General features: G+C 35.0%; 1 protein-coding gene across 1 annotated transcript in view; it reads right to left on the bottom strand.

The window, feature by feature from the left end:
• Positions 1-23,178, bottom strand: part of LOC113233679 (ribosomal protein S6 kinase alpha-4-like) — a 175,878-nt gene that overhangs the window by 111,016 nt on the left and 41,684 nt on the right. Inside the window, exons 3-4 of the mRNA XM_026468854.1 lie at positions 7,396-7,529; positions 6,187-6,271 (exon numbers count right to left, since the gene is read on the bottom strand). Of these exons, the coding sequence (XP_026324639.1) occupies positions 6,187-6,271; positions 7,396-7,529 (219 nt within the window). The remainder of the gene's footprint in view (positions 1-6,186; positions 6,272-7,395; positions 7,530-23,178) is intronic.

Raw genomic sequence — 23,178 nt, 5'->3', positions numbered from 1 at the left:
TACTTCACTAGAATGTAAAGTTTCTAATACAGCAATTAAATAAAGCGAAATATTCAATTAATATTAAAATACCACAATTACATAAGTGTAGGAAAACGTCGTATGTCGGCAATGTCCTGTGGTACACTAAATTCTTGTCTTACAGCTAGATTGGTTATAAGAGAGGTATACACCTCTAGTTAGTTATATGTATAACTAGCAGCGGTTGAAGTCAGACTGTAGATGAATCATTATCACTGAATCACTGCTGACTCTAAAACAACTGATGGTCAGAAATTTTTTAAATTTTCAAAATTTAAACAACCTCGCAAAATTTTTTCAGACGAGCCAAAATTAAATCCGAAAGTAAGTTTCACATGTTCTATCTTTTTCTTAACCGACTTCAAAAAAAGGAGGAGGTTCTCAATTTGACTGTATGTTTTTTTTTCTATGTATGTTACGCGAGAACTCGCATTTGTGAACCGATGTTGATGATCCTTTTTTTGTTGGAAAGAGGGTACCTCAGACGTGTGTCCCATTTAAATTTGAAGATTATTCCACCTCCAAGGGTGGCAACTAGGGGATGAATGACTTTTGAGGTCGGTTTTTTTAGTACTCTTTACCGATTCTTTTCATTATAATTTCTAGTGACGGGACAAACAAATCGTGCGCCTGATGGTAAGTTAAACACGCCTGTCCATAACAGTTGCAGTGCCATTCAGAGATTTTAATCGCAAAGATCTGAGACGAATTTGTTTGTATAACCCAGACTGTACGTCGCCTCCTGTTGGTTTAGGTTAGGTTAGTATATGAAAAAGCGGCACGATCTGAACGAGCGAAGCGAGCGACTACAACTCGATCAAATTAACTTGCACCTTGTTTATCATATTTTTTTAAAGACGCGAAGTGCTTTAATTTGACGAGTTGTATTCCGCGACACGTTCTAATACATTTCATATCTGTAATAAGAAACAATATAACAAAAATGTATTATGAATATCGCTTTTTTTTACAAAATGAAAATATTCAATTAAATTTTTTTTTTTTTTTTTATTTATTTATCAATTAAAAGAGTAAAGGCCAATACAAATTTAACAACGGGCCCCGCACTAAGCTCTAGGCTTGTATCGCGGGGCCCAGAGAGATAGACAACTTATTTAAAACTATTACATGAGCCAATGTTCAGCACAGTTTCCTTACAAATAACTATTATAACAATTTTCCTTTTATACTTAAAATATAATTAATAATTAATAATAAAATTTTGACTTTAATATGTGTTGTGTGTGTAAATGTGAATGTAATGTGATTTGTAATTCTATGAAATTAGGTCCTCAGTTTGCTGGAAGTCCAGATCTAAAAGCCATTTTTCAATTTTTAGTTTGAACTGACGTGTTGTCATATTTTTAGCACTAGGAACTTTGCGGCAGATACGATTGTAAACATGTGGATGTTGGAAAAGAGGTAATCTTTTGGCGAAACCATATACATTGTAACCATATACACAATACATTGGGCAAACGGTATGTTAGGGAAATAAGAATCGGGAAGCGAATAACTCCTCAATATTTGAAAATAGTGAAACATTAAATGGTGTAACGGTAAAGTGTCTTCAGACAAATGAAACAAAATTCTGTAAATCATGTTTCTTGCTTGTGATAGGTAACCCAATTTCATATTGAGACGTACAAAAAGTATATAATTATAAATAAATTATGAAGCAATGGTAAAAAAATATAAAAAAAATAAATGAAAAAGACTTCCCGTCCCAGCAAAATTATTTTATATTTGTTTTTTATGGCTAATTAAAATATCATAAATGTATATATTTTTAACTTCTTTTGTTATCATGAGTACGATTACAAGTAAAATATAATTTTTGTCACGCCTTTACAAATGTTATCGATTATTTAGTGTATTTAACTATAATAGCAAAGCAATGGTGAAATAACTAAATGTTAAATGAATAAGTTTTTATAAAAAAAACAACCGATCTCAAAAGTTCGCGGAAAAACATCTATTTGCCAAGTTTTATTGCCATCTGTTACTGGAATGAGCCCTAAACCGGATTCATCCCCAAGTTCGTCACCCTTAGACGTGGAATATTTCCTTCAAATTTAAATAGGACCAATATTGTGGTACCCTCTTTCCAAAAAACATACAACAAAAAAAAAAAAAAACAGGCGTAACATACATACATAAATACATTTTAGTACATACCTATTTCTGCCGCCAAGCAGTAATGTCACCATTAATGTGTTCCGGTTTTGAAGGGTAAGGGGTACTGGTGAAATTATAGGCTCATGGGACTTGTCAACTTATGTCTCAGGGTGACGGGCGCAGTGGCCCCTCAGATCATTGCAATTTAAAGCTCTGAATGGCACTGTTAAGGACTTTGTCGTTTATTAAAAAAAAATACACAGAACCTACTCCTTTCATTGACGTCTGATTTCAAACTAGAGAATAAATTCACTGTACTATGAATACAAGAGCAACGGAATTCACTTTGGTGCATCACCCAGAACAACCAGACCAGCAGCTTGATTTTGATTGCCTACTCCCGATCGGAAACTGCGTTTCTTCCGAGTCGAGTCGCATAAAAGCGATTCACAACTGGCCGATCGGAAACTTTGACATTTCTAATGGGAACAACAGTTGATATAACTCACACATTAGAAACATATGGTAGGAATCAGGTTCATCTTCTCACTCGGAAACTCGACTAATTTCGAGACTCGGATGGTTCAATTACAATTTCAATCAAAATCAACATGCTGAACCAAAAAAAGTTAGTAGCAGTAGAGCTCCTTGTTAAAGAGGTCGTTCAGGAAGTAATGCTACCTAACCTGTTTCTGCCGCAAAGCGGTAATGTGAGCATTACTGCGCTCCGGTTTTGAAGGGTAAGGGTGCTGATGAAATTACAGGCACATGGGAATTGCAACTTAAATATGTCTTAGGCTGGCGGGCGCGGTGGCAGTGCCCTCAGGTCTTAGCAATTCAAGCTCTGAGTGATACTACAGCTGCTATGGACCGGGGCGTATCGTTTACTAGGCGCACGACTTGTTCGTCCCATCTCTTGGTACAAAAAATTAAATGTGACGTCACAGAGCTCATCATTTTAGCTATTGTGGTAACATTTTAAAATGCTGGTTATGCGGTACTACGCGGGCTGGTCATCGTCGACTCATTGCGAACCACACACGTTCTGCTCGCGGCAAACTCGCGGACCATGTTCACACTATGATTTTTGGTAACATAATATGCAATGGTTACAGCACATAGCAGCACACAGCATACAGTCCTGACACGGTATGCAGGAAGACGTCGGTTCGAATCCGACCGGATCGAAGCAATTTTTTCTGAGTGTTTTTTCTGAGTGTTCGATCTTTGTATTAATAATTATAACAAACTAGTGGAGTAATTTCACAAAAAAATATTGAATATCAATTCAATAAAAATTTAATTAATACAGTGAATAGCGACATCTCTCGCCAGGGCTGGTAGCTGTAAAGGTACTAACTGGGTGATAAATCTGCAATAGATTTCTCATAGATGGCGCTACGACTAAAAAGTCGTTGAAAGACCAAGTACAAAGACACGACGCAAACACATAGAAAAATTCGTGAGGTCCGTTGGTTCGTTCCGTGGCTTAGTTGGTATAGCGTCTGGCACGGTATGCAGGAAGACGTCGGTTCGAATCCGACCGGATCGAAGGAATTTTTTCTGAGTGTTCGATCTTTGTATCAAGAACATTCGTCAACCTAAACACTTATCGGCAGTCGGAAGTATATTGTTTCACGATGAAATGATCTACAAGAACCTTTAAGTTAACGTCGTTTAAGAAGTACCCGTACAATATCAAAGCCGTAGATCAATGCTCCTCGAAGGTCAATACATAATAAAATAAGGGTTTGTAGACCTCGGCACGCGCCCTTAGGTTCACGACCTGAGATCACATTGGGGAGTGTCCCTGTTATGTTGGAAGTACTTTTTCACATCCCCGAAAATTGGAACGGTAAAAACCCTTTATTACTGTTTAGCATAATGTGTACGCGAATGTTTCAGAAGGATTTTGTAAATCTTTGGTTGGTTTAACACTATGAATGCTTTCGACTTTAGGAAAACAGCAAAATTTTGTATATTTCTGCAAACGAAGCCTTGAATTTGTATTCTCTTATTAGATTCTATTCGTAATATCGTACTGCTATTTATTACAATAGTGTTGTAACTCAAAAAACGTGAAAATCAAGATTATATATTATTGCTTAACGTAAAATTTGTATCTCTACACATCAGTGCAACTGTCGTTAGAATATTTTGAGAAACTGTTAAAACATAACGTTAACCCAAAATGAGACAAACTTTTTGTGAGCTAGTTCTGGACAAAAAAGTCCTTACTAAAAACATGAAATTATTATTTCCCTTTTATTTTCTAAATATACTCTCCCGAACTCATATTACGAGCCACCTCGCATTTTTGTCTTAAAGGGCTAGAATACAAAAGTACTAATTACATATATCGTTGAAGAACCAGTTTTCCCCCGGTTTTGCAAATCCAAATTTGCAACAAGGATTTGTGGAATAGACGTTTAGAGCACTAGTTTACAAAATGGCTTAATAGTTTTTGTTACTTAATGCACTGAAAATGCGAAGTGGCTCGAATTGTGTCCGGGAGTGTACCTATATTTGTCTATAGTTATTTTTATTAAAAGTAATTGCGAATTAGGCTTCCATCTCACCTTATGTTAAGATGTCTGTTATAAAACTTCAACCTATACATAAATTTTAATGATCTTTCACAGGAAGTGTATTCGCTTTTCATCGATTCTATTGTAAAAAAAAATATATATCGTAAAATATATATTTTTGAGTTTAATACACTATTGTATTAACAGTGCGATGTCCTAATACAGTGCTTTCCATTACAAATAATCACAATTCAAATCACGTTAAAATCTGACAAATAACCTATGAGTTACCATGGTTACCCGGTAACAGTGCCTAAAAACTAGCGAGAACACTATTTCCCAAAAGTTCCGGATCCGAGGTTCTGTCTTCACGAGTTAGATAATCAAAGATTTTACGGAAAATCTGTGTAAACACACAGTGGCGAGGCGTGGAAATTGTAGTTGTAAAGTCGGAGCAAAACAAATAGTACTTCCATTATGAAAAAAATGGCGCCTTGCCGACACCTAAACAGAACTTATTAGCACACAAGGTACTAGTATACTTAATTTCGCTGGTTAACTTATTCTACACATAAAATTTAGCACAAAGTGTAGTATTTGATAATACTGGGAAAATTTTAGGCAAGCCGGTGAAAATCGAGTTATATGGACGCCTCGCCACTGGTGTGTTACTCTTCCAGGCAACATCAAAGTGCAGAAGACACAGGTTGGAATTGCCTTCGTCAGACTGATGTGACATACTCAAGTCCTGACTTGAGCATTGAGTAGAGTTCTGGAATACGACCCTTAACCCTTCAGCCAACGGAATTTCAACTGTCAATTAATGACGGTTCATATTTCACACCCCGCGCAAGTTTGTACAGAAATCCCATGAAAATGCCAAAAATTATGTTGCCGGTATTTGAGCTTGATAGCAATAAAACTACTACGAATTTAACAAAACCAATTATGTAAATAGCTTTATCATTCCTTAAATAACACAAAATATAGTAGTTATTACATAAAATAATGCATTTACCTTGATAAAATAAAGATTTCACAACGCACTGTTACCACAATGTTACTTCTCGCGAAGTTTTACCACAGATTCGAACAGCTTTTTCTCCGTATTTTTTAAATGAACGAATGTTTTTTGGCTATGCAATGAACGAAACAGTTACTATACTTGTCTATTATCAAAAGTTGTTCAAACAAACGTAGACTCTATCTTTATTGAGAACCGGTTTATAATCGTCTGGGCGAGCGAACCCACCGGTGGCTTCGCGCGTCTGAGGACTTTTTCTTTCAAAATGGCGTGAACCCACCGGTGGTTTCCTGCCGGCTTAGAGGTTAATATGGTAAATATGCAACGTAATTGCAGTTTTAAGTATCTAATACAAGGTATCGTAAACGTTTACAACAGGCAGTTGTCATCACCAATGGACTGTATGATGGTCTGACCGTTTGAATACCATAAAAAACACCTGTGACCATTTTTTTTATGTCATTAGGTCAATGAATAACATCATAAACTACTTACCAAGTATGAGATGTAGCTTAGCATCAGTCTGGAAGGCATAGTGTAGTGTGACCAGAAAAGGACATGCCCGTACTGCTTCCAGGACCTGTTAAAACACATTAACTTATAATAATGAGAATATTCATTGTCACCTATACCAATTTTTTTTCATAACCATATATCATAATTGCGTAGTAAATAATAATAACGTTTGCATAGGCTTTATAGGATTCTGCAACCGTGCGTCACACAAACTGTTTTGTATATTTTCCCATCAAAGTCAATGACATAAATTAGTTTATTACACATGTTCAGGAAACTAATATCTAAGGTTGTAGTTTGTCAATTTCCCGCAAAATTGTACATATAGTTTCAAAATGAAACGGGCTCTTAAAACTCGTGATTATTGAACACAAGGGTCCAAATTTATGGTAACTTAAATTTTTTTAATTTTTAACCGACTTCAAAAAAGGGAAGAGATTCTCAATTCGACTGTTTTTTTTTGTATGCATGTTACGCGATTACTCCGGTGTGAACCGATCTTGATGATTCTTTTTTGTTAGAAAGAGGGTACCTCCATAGTGGTCCCATTTATATTTGAAGAAAATATTCCACCTCTAAGGATGGCAAATTAGGGGGCGAACGCTTACGATGTCGGTTTTTTAGTACTTTGTACTGTGATTATTTATTTAAGAAGCCATAAAAAAGAGAGGACGATAAATTGTTTTGAATACGTAATTTTTAAACCTGTACGACGGGAGACGATGGGAGCTGCACGCAATTTTAAGGTCTATTGCTCAAACGTTTTTTTTTTTCAATTCAATTGAAATATGAATTTACCAAGATATACGGTACATTGCTTATAAGCAATATGAATGTTATTTTTATTTTTCTTCTGGATTATTATTATATACTAACACTTAGTTCCTTAAGATTTAAATTTTGTTTTACTAACACTTTTGTATGGACCACCTTCAGAAGCCTGAAATAAAGTTATTTTATTTATTTTTATAAGGTAAGTCAAAAGCCTTTACGAAATACGGTATAAGATCAAGCTACAATTAACTTTAAACAAATTTCTGGGATGTCTTGCAATACTTGCCTAATTCTATAACTAATATAATTAACGGAAAAATAATATGTATACTTCCACCTCCATAAGGAGAAAAATAAAATTAGCCCATATTGCTTGCATTTATTTTTCTCATTGTGGAGGTGGACGTTACTGACCTGTCTTTCCGTCCGCGTGTGTTCTGCAGTCTTCAATTTCTGAACTATGGAAGCTTTTTTGAGAACCTTCATGGCGTAAAGCTTGCCCTCGTCCACCCCGCATCTTTTCCTAACTAGAAACACCTTGCCGTAAGCTGGAACAAAATAAAAAAGAAATTTTAATTACAACGTTAATTTTTGTTTACAATAATAATACCATTTAACGTCCTAACACTGGAAAGCAATACTCGATACAACACGTATCTGAGTCTGAATGGCACCGTTTGGGACGGGAGTATCGATTACCACCGCCTGGTGGTAATCGTCCCGTCACTTATAGTCGTCACCAAATAAGAGGCCAAATTTGACACTTGTCATCGTGACGCGAGTAGTGATGTTGACTAATCATATCGGTAATCACATTATACGATTTTCACGGGAAATCGATTCAAAATTTTAAGAGTTTGTGATTGTTTAGATTATTTTTCGTTTCATTATTGTTCAGGGGACCTAAAAGGCTAAATCATACAATTTAGTTAAAAGCAATTCATTTACAGAATTCCTTGCAATTCTGTAGCAATTCCCCTAATTTTCGTAAAATTGTCTCACATTCCGATGAATTGTATCCAAGTCTTTTAATTTTTATTTTATAATATTCCTAAACGGTTTATTACGAGAATTTAGTGTAAATAAGTATATTCATCAATAAAAAGTTACTTAAGTCAATATTTTTTCCGAGAAATCGAAGTGAATTGGCGATTAATTGCTTACGACACTATTATTTAACAAAAAATACATCGAGGACGTAACTGTTTTCAGGAAGTCTCGGAGTAACGCAAAATTACATTTTATTTTGGAATTCGTGCGAAAACAGTACTTCAAATATGTTTTGTCATGTTATATAATGTTTCAATAAAATTTATATTTAGTATTTGAACTCAATTATGCTAATAATTGGTTGTTTATTGTTTCGTTGATCGCATTCAAAGTTACACACTATCGCCTTCTTTAGCTGTCAAATTTGGCCTCTTATTTGGTGACGACTATAGTATTATCATCATCATCAACTCAGCCCGTTAACACCCAATTCTGGGTGTAGGCCTCCTCTTTTGCACGCCAGCACACTCGGTGATGTGCGAGTCTCATTCACAATTTTTCGGCCACCAATGGTATTAGCACACATATACTCTAAACTTAATGGCTAGGCTGGGCACTGATAATAACTAACTAACTAGTTAACTAACTATGAAAGTGTTTCTTCACTCAACCAGCGTCATAATTTTGATTCAATCGTAATCGATCTGAGATGGGTTTCTGAGCGAGAAAATGAACCTGATTCCTACCATATCTTTCTAATTTGTGAGTTAAATCAACTATTATGCGCCTCGACTCGGAAAAGACGCAGTTTCCGAGCGGGAGAGGCAATCAAAATCAAGCTGCAGGTACCTTTACAGCTACCACAACAATATCATGGTAATATTCATTACAATAATACATAAAATGTATTTAGAAACCCATTACACATTTCGAAAACGTATAACCATGCGACGGTGTGACCTCCTTACACCGTCATCTCACCGTTTTGTATCGTATCATTTTTTCTCTTTTGCTTGTATTTAAATTTTAAATTTGAATTGTTCCATCTTTCTTCGCTGTCTCATTTTTGCTTCGTACCACGGTCACTCTTTGCTTGACCGCGATAGCGGACAGAACTACTAAATCAAATTGTCTAACTTTTGTTCTTTTCAAGTTTAATCATAATACAATCAATGTAATTTTTGTATCGACCATAATGAGCGAAAAGTTTATTTTATTAATTAACTGTTTTCTACCTTTTATTTGTTACAGTTTTTTTTACTTTACCATTCGTTTTACTTTACTTCTCTTACTCAATTTTGTGGACCGGAAGTTTCCTGTTTTACTGCCGTGATCCTGATCACGGTTGTTAGGGTTACAACCCTTTCAACCATTTGGAGACCAGCAATTACCACCACGCTAACAAAAAAATTGCAACTTTTGGATAACTTTTTAATTTCCAAACATATATCGCACATGAAATCAAATACTATCGTAACTCAAAATGGCAGAACTGTGAAAACACAATTTGAAAATTAAAAAAATACTGAATGCATCTTATTTATACATAATACTTAATTATCCATTTATAAACGAGACTATATATATATTGGTTTTTTTTTTTTCAATTCCCCAATTTTGAGCTACGACAGTATTCGGTTTCGTATGCGATATTAATATGTTTTTTTACTACAAGTTATTCGTCTTGTTTTATTTTTATTCAATAGTTGTATTCTTTTTAGTCATTGAATGTCACAACGTATGAACACCATGATATTAAATTATTTTTTGTGATATTACTTCACTAGTTTGTTATAATTTTTAATACAAAGATCGAACGCTTAGAAAAAACTCCTTAGATCTGGATTCGTATCAAATGTCTTCCAGCAAACCGTGCCAGACGCTAAGCCGCGGAACGAACTAGTGGACCTCACGTATTTTTCTATGTGCTTGTTGCAGATCTATGTTTTGGTTACTTTTTTGCCTCTTTTTGTTTGTATTATTTTCTTAATTTTGAATTTAATTTATATTACCTAAATATTTTTGACGTAAAAAACGCAAAAAAGGCTAAATTCGAGTTAAAGTAGTATTAATTGCTGGTGCCGATTTGACATTCAAAACTATTATAATTTAATTGTAAATCCTTCTTGAGAAAATGTTTTGAAGCGCAACTTTACGCTGGAGAAAATAACCAGACGTCTGGAACTTGGAAGTTAATATTATTACTCAAGCATTCATAAGATGTTTTAAGATGTAAAACTTAACTAAGTAACTACAAGTACACAAGTGATTGCGTGGGAAAATCAGCTTCCACAAACAAAGTGGATTAAACGAGAAACTGTACAGTGGAGGTGTTCACACGACAAGTAGGTTCACAGAACAGTATTCATAGAGATTTATATGGGTTATTACACTAAGCATTTAATTGTCGAGTAAGTGGGTTATAGTACATTGTGTATTAAGGGCGGTAAATAAGACATTACTAACGAGAGCCTCAGCCTTTGGCTTCGGGCTTCAGTGATTTGAGGTTTGTAATTTTCCACATTACCAATTCATTCAATTCATCACATTTGTGAGGAAATAGATGCAAATATAATTTATTTCTTGTATAAATAAATATCGCTTCACTTGTAAAAAATCCATAAGGCGATAATGTAATAAAAAAGCCCGTGTGCATAATTTAGGACATTACGGTCGACTTTACCTGCATGCCATGACACTGATTACGAGCAAATGTGATGATAAATATTTTTCTCATTACTTTCAGCCTTATTAATACACAATAACTTCTTCTGAACGACGCTTTGGTTAAGGAGAAATGTCTTTAAATCACAGGTCGCACAGAAAGTTCTAGATTCAGTCAACCGTGACTATGACTATGGGCCTGAAACGTTGGTTGGTTTCAAAAAATAAATATACGCGTTTTGAGCGGAAAAAGTTTCATGTGAATATGTAACAATTGTTAAAACTAAGAACTCGAGAAAATAATGTTTAAAGACATAAAATTAAAAAAAATATCACTTTTTTATAGCGGTAACTTCATAACCTTATCCACCTAGGACAAAATAAGACAGATCGGTCTTTCTTAGTGACCAAAGCAGTATACATACAATTTTTGACGCTTCGCAGTGACAACCCTAATGCACAATCAAATAATGCAGACCAAGTGCGGGTAATTAGAAAAACTAGCACGGCTAGAAGATGCTGACACTCCCGTCAGTCCCTTCGAGATCATGGACGTTGCAATACGTCCGAAACGTCGAGCTAATTAAAATATGTTTTATACATGATTAAGTCCCGAACTAAAAATCAAATGTATATTTCAAATATTGTTAATTTATAAGAATAACTGCTGCGACATATGTATAAGCTTAGAGTAATAACGCATAGAATGATAGTTTCATATCAAACGAACTGTCACAAGTGAGACAAAAATCAAATTCATGTAGGATAGTTTTAGTAGTACGTTAATTTTCGGTTTTAGTGAATATTTATATAAAAATACAAGTTGAAAAGCGTTACTTCCTTGTGGAATGTGATGTTAGTATCTATTTTATGTTTGTCTGACGTATTTTTACACTCATTTACCGCACATTTCGTCATTTTTAGCTAAAATTCTAGAGCCGTTCGCGGTGCAAGTTGACCTTGAGCACTGAAGGGCCGCCCGCTCGTGTAGGCCCTTTGGGAGCGCTTGAATTTGCCTCCCTTAGCGTGTGCGGGCTAGGTTTCTATGCGTTATTATTCTAAGTGTATAATGTCTTTCAACCATATACTAAATTATTAACAAAATGTCTGAAACATTGGAAACAATTCCAAAGTAAAAAAATACTTAAAATTTACAAAGACTAATTTATATTAATTTGAAATGCTAGAGACCAAACGTGAAATTATTTTAATATTTGCACACCTGCTTGCAAATTGAATACAACGGACTTAATTTTAATTTCAAGAACTTTTTGTTATTTTTGTCAAGTTGCTTTACTCTCTAAAATTAGAATATATTACGCTAGTTGGTGCCCGCGATGTCGTCTGCATAGAAAAAGTACTTCGAGTAGCCTACTCTACTATACTATTTTTAACCGGCTTCAAAAAAAGAAGGAAATTTTAATTCACTGTTTTTTTTTTTGTATGTATGTTACGCAATAATTCGGCATTTATGAACCGATTTTGATGATTCTTTTTTTTTTATTGGAAAGAGGGTATCTCAGTGTTAGTCCCATTTCAATTTGAAGAAAATATTCCAACCTCTAACGGTGGCAAACTACAGGACGAATCCGGTTTCGCGCATTTTCCGGGAACCGATTTCAATAAAACTTGGCAAATAGTTGTAATTCCAAGAATGTTCGAAGTCTGTGTTTTTTATAAATAACTTACTTCATAGTTTTATTGGTTTTCCATACAAAGTTTCATACTCGGAGACTTATTTTTGTGACAAAATCTTTATCCCTATGTCTTTCACCTAGGTCCCTTTCATCTATCTGTTACTTTGGCATTTATATATTTTTTTATAAAATCAAGTGGCGGGACGGACAAGGCCTGCGCCTGATGGTATGCTACACGCCTGTCCATAACAGTTGCAGGGCCACTCAGAGCTTTAAATCGCAAATATCTAAGGGGCACTGCCACTGCGCCCGTCACTCTGAGACATAAGTTGACAAGTCTCATGTGTCTGTAATTTCACCAGCACCCTTACCTTTCAAAACCGGAGCACTGTAATGCTGACATTACTGCTTGGCGGTAGAAATAGGTAAGATGGCAGTACTACCCTGGACGAACTCTATCACAGGGAGCTCTACTGCTACTAGAATTTTACCGTCGTATTACTTCGCGAAAATTGTCATAAAATAAACAGGCAGCACTGGCGCACAGTTAATTTATCACAAGTAATCATCGTGTAACGAATGCGGAAATTACACAAGGAATTACATCAAGAAATATAACCTTCGTAGGTTTGTTTACAACCGATGTGAGCGAATATCGTTACGATTTTATAACCTATATTTAGTATCGCCATCGAGTATAAATAACGGTAACAGTGATTTTGAAATCAAATGAAATATAACGAATGCTAAATAAAATTGGTCTATTACGTCTTCGCGCCTAAACCAATATCCCAACCAATACTGATGAATTTTAGCATAGAGATAGATGGGACATAGGAAAAGGACAGCAGGTTAATATTAAGAAAGAAGATTCTTTCTTAACAAATTATGTATGCGGTTGCTTGCTTGCTGTTACCCTAGACTTAAATTAATCCAGTCGCGAGGGGCAGACTATACTAGAACTTATCGATACCTTACTTTCTCAGACACGTATTTAATAAAGAGTGATTATTCAGGAGATAAAAAACTTCTTAATAATCGGCACTACCTCAACCCGAATTCAATTTTTTCCCATAATTATACGGTTCATTTTGCTTAGGTCGAGCAGCAGGGACAACTAGTTTTATTTCATACTTTTTTTTTACAGACGACATTAAAGCCGTGAGTGCTCGATCTTTGTATTAAAAATAATAATTATTACAAATAAAATTTAAAGACATTAAAACCATTTGAAAAATGTATATCGAATACTATACGTGTTCTATTTAGTTTAACTGATATAAAAAAAAATTAGTATATGTAATGTACCTATAGAATACAGCGGTTTTCTTGTAAAATTTCGTGGTAAGTTTGTTTTTTTTTCTACCGTGAAAATTTTTAGGGGTCGTGTTTTCGCACCGCATAATGAGTAATCAGTGTACTTATATATCCTCAATTTTACTATTATAATTTTCCAAAGCGATAGATTCAATATTTTCAATGTTATGTGGAATTAACCAAAGCCATTTGAGGTTGTATAGACTTAAATCTCACTTTACGTTTACTCAAAAAACTGAATTCACATTTTGTTACATATTTACATATAACAGCGGATAACAGTAAATACTATACAAAGCTTGGTAATTAACTCGAGCACGCAAAACTATATCTGTCTGTATTGCCTGTTCTCATTACCGTGAAGGTGACACTGTAATTGTACCAGTCGTACTTGTTCAGAACAAAACGTTATTTGTCTCTGCTGAAATGAGAAGTTCATTACCATTCTAAGGTTAGCATTGTTTGCATGTACAATCAGCTAGAGGTTAAGTAGCTACAAATTTGAACATTACGAACAATGACGTAAGGTATAATTTTCAACAAAGATTTTGCTTAGTTCTTGGCTTCTACGGAACAATAAGTACATATTTGGACAAGGACGCTCCAAGCCTTTGAAAATGGAAATTATAGTAAGATCGTTTTTTTTTCGTTTCGTCGTCGATTGTTACACATTGGAAATGACACTTATTTTTTTGCATCGAAATCGTTTGCTTCTTTTATCACACAAACAAACATTTCGGGTAAAGTACAAGATCCCATGAACTTCCATGGTCATATCATCCAGTTATGTGTAATATTATTAATGCAAACAATCCTATTTTGACATACAGCTACGAAAGTGATAGATTTTAAATATTATTCTTAATTTACCAAAGAACATCGTCGCACTGTTAATACAATAGTGTATTAACTCAAAAAGTGGACATTGTGAGAATCGATGAAAAACGAACTACTTCCCGCAAAAAATCATTAACATTTATGTATATGTTATAGTTTATTATAGACACTTAAATAATTTCCCAAATATACTTAAAAATAATATGGAAAAAATAATTTCACATTTTTGAATTAAGATTATTTTGGCCAGAACTAGCTCACATAAAGTGTGTCTCATTTTGAGTTAAGAGATATCTTTTCATTGTTTTTTACAATATTCTAACAAAGGTTTTTTTGACGAGTAGAGAATCAAATTTTACGTTCAGTAATGATATTATAATATTAAATTACACATATTTTGAGTTACAACACTATTGCAAAAGCAGGGCGACGTGATTTAAATCCAGCAAACAAAAATAGTTCCGTTTCTAATTATAACATTTGATAAATCAGCGTCTACTTATATTAGAGGTTTCACTTACGATTGCCGGTAAAACTTTTGGAAACACTTACTTTACTAAATAAGTTATCAGATTGTTCTACTTAGTCAAGGAGTTACTAATGAATTTGCGACGTAACAATTAATTTAATTTAATTTTTTTATAACACTAACACGAACAAGTCGTGCGCCTGATGGTAAGCAACACGCCTGTCTGTAACAGTTACAGTGCCAGCAGAGCCTTAAAGTACAAAGCACTGGATTTTTTATTTACATATCTAATGAGACACCGTGTGTTTGTGTGAGAAAGAGACAGATTGAGAAAGAGACGAGGTAGAAAAAACAAGTTATGAAGTCTTATGATAGGAGCCGGAGTCTAAGCCGTCTCTAATGAAAGTGAGCATGACGATCAAAATGAAATGCTATACATTGCTAAACAGAATCGCTGTGTTTGAAATTCTTTCAATAAATAGTAAAATCGTACATTTTTGTTCTTTAGAAAGAGTCGTGGACAGGTCGTAGAGTTCGGCGACCGTCCTAGCAGAGGACGAGTTGCTAAGCCAACTGACTTAGAAAAATCGCTCTTCGCGGTCTAAAGTTCATTGAACTTGCATGACCGATATGCGATATCGTTATGTTTATTGTGGGGATTTAAATCGACGTAGTACTAGCAATAATATTCGCAACAACACCTTTATTTATAAATAGTAGCAGTGGACCTCATTGTAAAAGAGTTCGTCCAGGGAAGTACCACGTCACCTATTTCTACCGCCAAACGGTAATGTGAACATCATTATGTTCCAATTTTGAAGGGTAAGTAAAGGTGCTGGTGAAATTACAGGTACATCATGACACTTGTCAATTTATGACTCATAGTGACAGCAATGGCAGTGTCCTTCTTCTAATCTTTGTGATTTAAAGCTCTGAGTGACATTGCAACGGCTACTGATAGGCGTGTCGCTTGCCACCAGGCACACGACATGTTTAATTGGGAAAATAGTCCTCATATAAAACAGGTACTAGTCGCCATTTTCACCAAGAGACCTCCACAACTCTCTTCTTAATAAGTATGGTTTATATCGAGTTCTTAGGTTTTCGCGATTGTTACACATAGGAAATGAAACTATTTTTCCGGATTTAAATCGCGTATATTTGTTTTTCCAAACAAACCGACGTTTTGGGCCCTTTACAGGTCCCATGGTCACGGTTGACCGAGGTGGTACAGTCATCAACCAGTTACGTCTAATATTAATGCAAACCACCCTATTTTTTCACTATAGTTACAAAAGTTATTAATTAAATATCTTATTTTTAATTTTACAAACAAAACATTCCAATTTACGCTACATTACGTTTTACAAATTGTTTCATTGAATTAATTATTTATTAAGTTCAATTTATTATTAATTAATAATAGAAATTAGAATAAATTAAAACACATAAAAAAAAACTATTTAAATATTAAAAATAGTTTCATTACCTACGTACGGTTTACATTACTAATTATTCTTTGCCTCAACGGTGTAAGAGAATACAACCGAGAGGATTCTGAAAGCCCTCGATAATTTCGGAATATAATCTATTAATATGCCAAACAAAACATCAATAGTCTGATCTCAAACTAGAAAATTTATAAAATTTATTTATTTATTAAAATATGCGTAGCAGCAAAGTCTGTGAAACAATTCGCGCAGGGAAGTACAGCCACCTTACTTATTTCTTTCACCTAGCAGTAATGTTCCGGTTTTGAAGGGACTTGGCACCATTGGATTTAAAGTTCTGATCGGCACTGCAACTGTTATGGACGGGCGTGTCGCTTACCACCGGGCGCAACTTGTTCGTCCCGTCAATTGGTGATCACTTAAGAACTAATGTGGAAGGTTCATTCCCGAATTGGAATCGACGGGACTTTCTCATTTAGCGCTCACCCGCTCGTTCCCAGCACGCTTGCGAGTTTTCGTCTTATAAAAGTACATGTCAAACCATATAGACTAATTATAATATTTAATTTATTGATTGCAAAGTGATACAGTAAACATAATTGCAAATACGTACCAATGCGTAACCGGCAAACTATTTTATTTTCACATAATGTAACTGATATCGTATTACACATATGCAAACACACACATGCTCAACGAGGAATTCTTATTGTTTTCGTTTGGAAGTTCGACGACCCGTTGTATATAATGAATTAGCATTTTTATCAGCCTGTCTACATTAAATTTTGTACCGTTTAGAAGTCTCTGGAATTAAATTAGGCCTTTTAAGGAAATGCACGACTTCTATTGTGATGTTTGTTTTTATACAAAGGCGTCAAGCTTTAAATTCGACTGTACGCCTTTTGCGATAAGAACGGTCCAAAGTGTCCAGCTTGACGTGTGACTGTACAGAATCATCACACTAGGGTTTTTATTTTTTAAATTTATGCAAGTATACAATACAGACTAAAGTTAATAATTTTACATCGTGTAAATTTACATGGGCAGTTCTGACAGTATTCCACAGACAGGTGTACAAAGTTGGTACTAAATTAATAATTGTTAACATCTAGTGAACAATACAAATCTTTAAAATAATAATCGTAATACTAACTATTAATCTTAATACATACAAATACTTAATATTAATTTTAAGATAAATTTTACATCGGTTATGATTGACAATAACAATACGAGCAACAACCACGACAACATCATCCACACCTTTCGCAAATGGTGTTTCGAAATGCGTTATAGCGTCTGCTGAAGATGTCAATATCAGAATGGATTTTGAAGCCTTTGCCTCTATTTCAGTGTGTATGTCTACCTGTGGCACCGTAGCTCCCAAATAATATATCGTGCGTGTTTTATAGATAAGGCGAAAGCGTCAAATATTGTAAAATTGATCAGGAGAGCATGTTATAGCCTTTCGCGACTGTTTTAAAATATTACGTCCTGTTTTAAACTCAATTCTAAAACTTATTCATCAACCAAAATTGAATTTTAAAATAGGACGTAAATATTTTAAGACGGTCGTTAAACCTGAAACAAGCCCCGAATTTTTCTTTCTAGAGCGCTCCACTAATATTGCATAAAAATAAGCTAAATATCGCATATTCCATAAGTGCAAGTTCTAAATTTGTATCTATATAAGTAAGTACCTAGCGGGATATTAGTACGGGGACCAGGTAGACAGCGTCTTTTCGTCAGCCTTCCACCATTTGGGCGGTAGGGACCACTTTTCACTCCCTACCGCCATCCAGTGGGAGCTGAAGACTTCTACGGGGGCGATAGTGCTGTTCAGTGGGTTTGCAAAAAACCTGAATTATCTGTATAAACTACACTACAAATAAAAAAAAGATTTTTTTCCTTCTCATTTCTTGTGTTAAGTTAATACAAAAAATACCTGTGTTCAATTATTTTTGTGGTGGTGGCCGTTGAAATATTTTTTATCGTGCCTAAAGGGCGGCGAGCCAAAATGTTTGGGAACCTATGACCTAACACTATGAAAAATAACGTTTTAAATAACGTAATTTTCCTATCCTGTCTCTATAAAGTTTGAATTGTACGTCTATATGTATATGTTACGTGCCAAATATTCTTTATTTCAATTTACACTTGAAATTGTCATATTGATTAAAACTCATGCTAAATTCTACTGCTTATTCGTAGGAATGAAAAAGAATCAGTAAGTAAATAACCCTACTACAATTATTATTATCATATAATTTCGAAAATCGTATCATAGATAAAAAATCTTCATACTGGAATTTGACTTCTGTATTACTTTGTTACAAGCCTATAATCAAGAATGTCTACCTTCAACTGGGGTGACGGTCACAAGCATGACCTTTCGGGGTTGAAGTTCACGTTTCAAGTTCAAAAATCGTGCACTGGGTCTGTGACCTCAGGACGTTCTTGACAATTGTACTCTAGTAACCGTTGTGAACTGTACATAAGTTCATATATATCCCACTGCCGGACACGGATTCCTCTTAACGAGAGGGGTTTATGCCATAGTCAGCCACGCTTTGCCAATGCGGATTGGGGAGTTTAAATAACCTCAACAGGATTGTAAAGATTAAATGGCGCACCTTTCGGTGGTAATCGAACTTCGGCGTCCTGCATTCTTTCACCTTCAGTATTGTATTTACGACTGTATTTGCTTCTTATTTAATTAGTAGAAACAGTACACTGGCAAAAGTTTAATAGGTACTAAGAAGAAACAGTTGCTTAATAGTAACATCTGTCATACGTTTGACAGCTAATTGGTAGAAATATTTGTTGGAACGGCAACATTGACAAAAACTTGACACACAGTCAGTAGAAAAAGTGGTTTAAAGGGCATCACTTAGCAAAGCAAATATCAATTATAATTATAACGTTTATTAAACAATATTGAAAAGCGAAAAGTACAATAACCTAATCTCCGGTTAAAAAAACAAACCTCAAAAGTCATTCATCCCCTAGTTTGCCACTCTTAGAGGTGGAATATCTTCTTGAAATTTAAATGGGACCACATCTGAGAGGTACCTTCTTTCCAACAAAAAAGAATCATCAAAATTGGTTCACAAATGGCGGAGTTATCGCGTAACATACAAAAAAAAAACATACAGACGAATTGAGAACCTCGTCCTTTTTTTTGAAGTCGGTTAAAAAGCATACAATAATTATAAATAAATTGTGAAGCACAGGTAAAAAAATATATTAAAAATAAAGGAAAAAGATTTCCCGTACATACAGCAAAATGAATTTATATTTATTTTTTTATGGATAATTAAAATATTATATATATACATATATTTAACTTCTTTTTGTTATCATGAGTACGATTACCAGTTAAATATAGCTTTTGTTACGCCTTTATAAATGTTATCGGTTATTTAGTGTATTTAACTATAATAGCAAAGCAATTGTGAAATAACTAAACGTTAAATGAATAAGTTTTTTATAAAAAAAAACCGACCTCAAAAATTCGCGGAATTACATCTGTTTGCCAAGTTTTATTGAAATCGGTTACCAGAAGTGCGCGAAACCGGATTCAACCCCAAGTTTGCCACCCTTAGAGGTGGAATATTTTCTTCAAATATAAATGAGACCAATGGACCCTGTTTCTAACAAAAAAGAATCATCAAAATCGGCTCAAAAATCGTATAACATACATAAGAATAAAACAGTCGAATTGATAACCTCTTCCTTTTTTGAAGTCAGTTATAAACGGCTTGATTGTTGCCGTAAGCAGGAAGCCTGCTAGAATCCGTACCGGATAACAGCAGGCTTTACTGACAGGCTGTAGATTGACTGACGCTACTAGAGCGCATGACGTCATTTTCGAAAGCGCACGATAGGAGCTTCCCCGTAGGAGGTACAATTTCTTTAGTAGTAGAGTACCTTACGCCGATTGACGAATGTTTTCACTACAATGTCAAGCATGTCCCACCGTGCAGCACTGGAGTCGGGTCTTTGGCGGCTACTAGTGACGTGGTCGGCGTAGCCGAGTTCTGGGCTACAAGAGTATAGTGTATGCGCAATCGATACGACAAAAAGAATTTTCGTAGCTACTGCTCCTTGTTAAAGAGTTCGTCCAGGGAAGTACTCTGCCACCTTACCTATTTCTGCTGCCAAGCAAAAAACTCAAAACTCAAAATAATCTTTATTTCATAGGTAAGCATTATTACACTTGAAATCGTCACAATGGTTAAACTCTACCGCTCATTCGTAAGGCAGATTCCCCTGAGAAGAATGAGCAAGAAACTCTAGGGGTTGCTCTTTGTAAATAGCATTTACAATATTTTTTTTAATTTTTATAATTTTTTTAATAGCAGTAATGTCAGCATTAGTGTGTTCCGGTTTGGAAGGGCAAGGGTGCTGGTGAAATTACAGGCACTACGCCAACATTATTTTTTGGTCATTTTCTGTATTTTTGTAAACAGCCATTTTTATTTACTAATTAATATATGTCCCCAAAATTTTGTGAACAGAAAAATTAAAAACAAAAAGCTAATTTTGTGGAAAAAAGAATAAAGAAACATAAGTTGGCGTAGTGTTCATTAGAAGTATTGATCTATTTCAGGAAGTGCAGAAGTCCATTGAAAATCAGGTTTTAAGTTGCTTTAAAGATGGCTGAAAAAAAATTCTTGAAGGGTAAGAGTGCTGGTGAAATTACAGGCACATGATACTTGTCAACTTAAGTCTCAGGGTGACGGGCGCAGTGGCAGTGCCCCTCAGATCTTTGCGATTTAAAGCTCGAGTGGCACTGCAACTGCTATAGACAGGTGTGAAGTTTACCATTAGGCGTACGACTTGTTTGTGTCGTCACTTGAAATTATATTTAAAAAAATTCGAAAGTAAATTATCAGATGATATCTTTCTTAACTCTGTAATAACGCTTAAGCCACTGTATTACAGCTCACTTGGCTCCCACCCCATCAGATGACTCTAAAAACATTGTTTTTAGTCGGCAGATAGGTTACAAGTTCGAATGATTCAATTGTCTATTGGAAACTGGATTTGAAAAGGTCATAGAACTTCGACCTTTACCGTTGAGGACAAATTCTGGCGCTGTTTAAAGGAAAGTAATGAGCATCGAATTACACGGGAAGAATGAGAAGCAATCTATTATGGTAATTTCTAATGACGTACTTTTACCGAGATTCATAAATTCACGGTATTAAAAAGTCGAATAAATATTAGATAACATCATATACGGTTGTTCTGATCACAAAATAAGTTTAGTTGCTTGTGTTACGGAAATCGGAAACAACGACGGTACCACAAACACCCAGACCCAAAACAATATAGAAAAGTTTAGTTATCTACATTGACCCGGCCGGGGATCAAACCTGGAAAAAAAAGGTGATGGCGACACCATGAAAACCGGTGTGCTAGCCACTAGACCACGGAGGTTGTCAAAATATATAACGGTAACTATGCTGATCTGCCATGCAGAGGTCCCAGGTTCAATTCCCTGGACGAGAGAAATATTTGTATGACCTACATTTATTACTCTAGTGAGTTTGGATGTAATTTGTGGCTGTCTATGTGTGTGTCCGTGCACTGGCTTATATATATTAAGTATACACTTGATGGTGCCCGCGACTTCGTCTGCATAGAATAAGTACTTCCAGTAGCCCATTGTAGTACTTATTTAAGAAATGATTGGTTCTCAGTACAAAATTGTATCCCCTATTTCACCCACATTAAGATTTATTTTTGCTACAAAAATTAACCTATCGTCGCCTTTCTCAAACTCGTATCTTATAAAGAGTGATTGTTCAGGAGAAGGCAAAGCTTTCTATTTATTTCAAATTTCTTATCAAGGGTGTTAATTGGGATGCAATACTTTAAGAATAGGTAAAAGCTGGTGTGTGAATATGAAGGAAATGCGACGTGAAATCAGCCTGCAAAATTTGTATATACAATCCATTTTTGGCATTTCTATGCCCTTCGACGCTATGTCCTTCTCGTAGGTCCCAAGCTATCCCTATATCGAAGTTCATCAAACTTGGTTCAGCGGTTTACGTTTGAAAACGTTAATTTCGCATTTACAATATTAGTTTGCGTATTAATATCGAGCGGAATTGCAAGAACGTTAATTCAGTTATTCCCCGATTTGTTTCTAAGTTAAGAGAATTATTGTGGCAGAAATCAAAAATGTAAGTACACTACGCGTCGAGGTAAACGGCCCTAAAGGTGCACATCTGCTTGTGGACGAGTAAAAAAAGGGCCACCTGGCTTCGCTCGATCACACGTTCACTGCGCTGGTGAACGGTAGCGAATGGCTAGACTATTATTTCACTTGTGCATCTACAACGCAGTGTAACGATTTATTATTGTAAATAGGATGTTGGTGTATGTAATTTAATAGATTCTAGAAAACTATTTACATCACAATGTCATTATAATAATATAGTAGTAAATTGAATGCGATTGCCGGTAGATATGACTGTCTGATATTGAAAAAAACTTGATATAAATGGATAGAGCCAACGAAGTGCGTAGCCCAATTTGTAATGTAATTTTTGAATTTTGTAACTTGTATTTTTTTATTTTTCTTATTTTAATGTCATAATTTGAATTTGGAGTACCGTAAAGTTTTAATTTTATCGAGTTCTTGGGTTTTCGCGATTGTTACACATACGTAATGAAACTATTTTTCCGGATTTAAATCGCGTATATTCGTTTTTTCAAACAAACCAACGTTTTGGCCCTTTACAGGTACCATGGTCACGGTTGACTAGTTGAATTTTATTTTTGTTTTTAATCAATGACCTCATATTTTGTTTGTATCATA

The sequence above is a fragment of the Hyposmocoma kahamanoa genome, unplaced genomic scaffold, assembly GCF_003589595.1.
Source record: "Hyposmocoma kahamanoa isolate Upper Pololo Valley unplaced genomic scaffold, ASM358959v1 79, whole genome shotgun sequence".
In the NCBI taxonomy this organism is placed as follows: domain Eukaryota; kingdom Metazoa; phylum Arthropoda; class Insecta; order Lepidoptera; family Cosmopterigidae; genus Hyposmocoma; species Hyposmocoma kahamanoa.
This window is presented reverse-complemented; position numbering and strand designations above follow the sequence as displayed.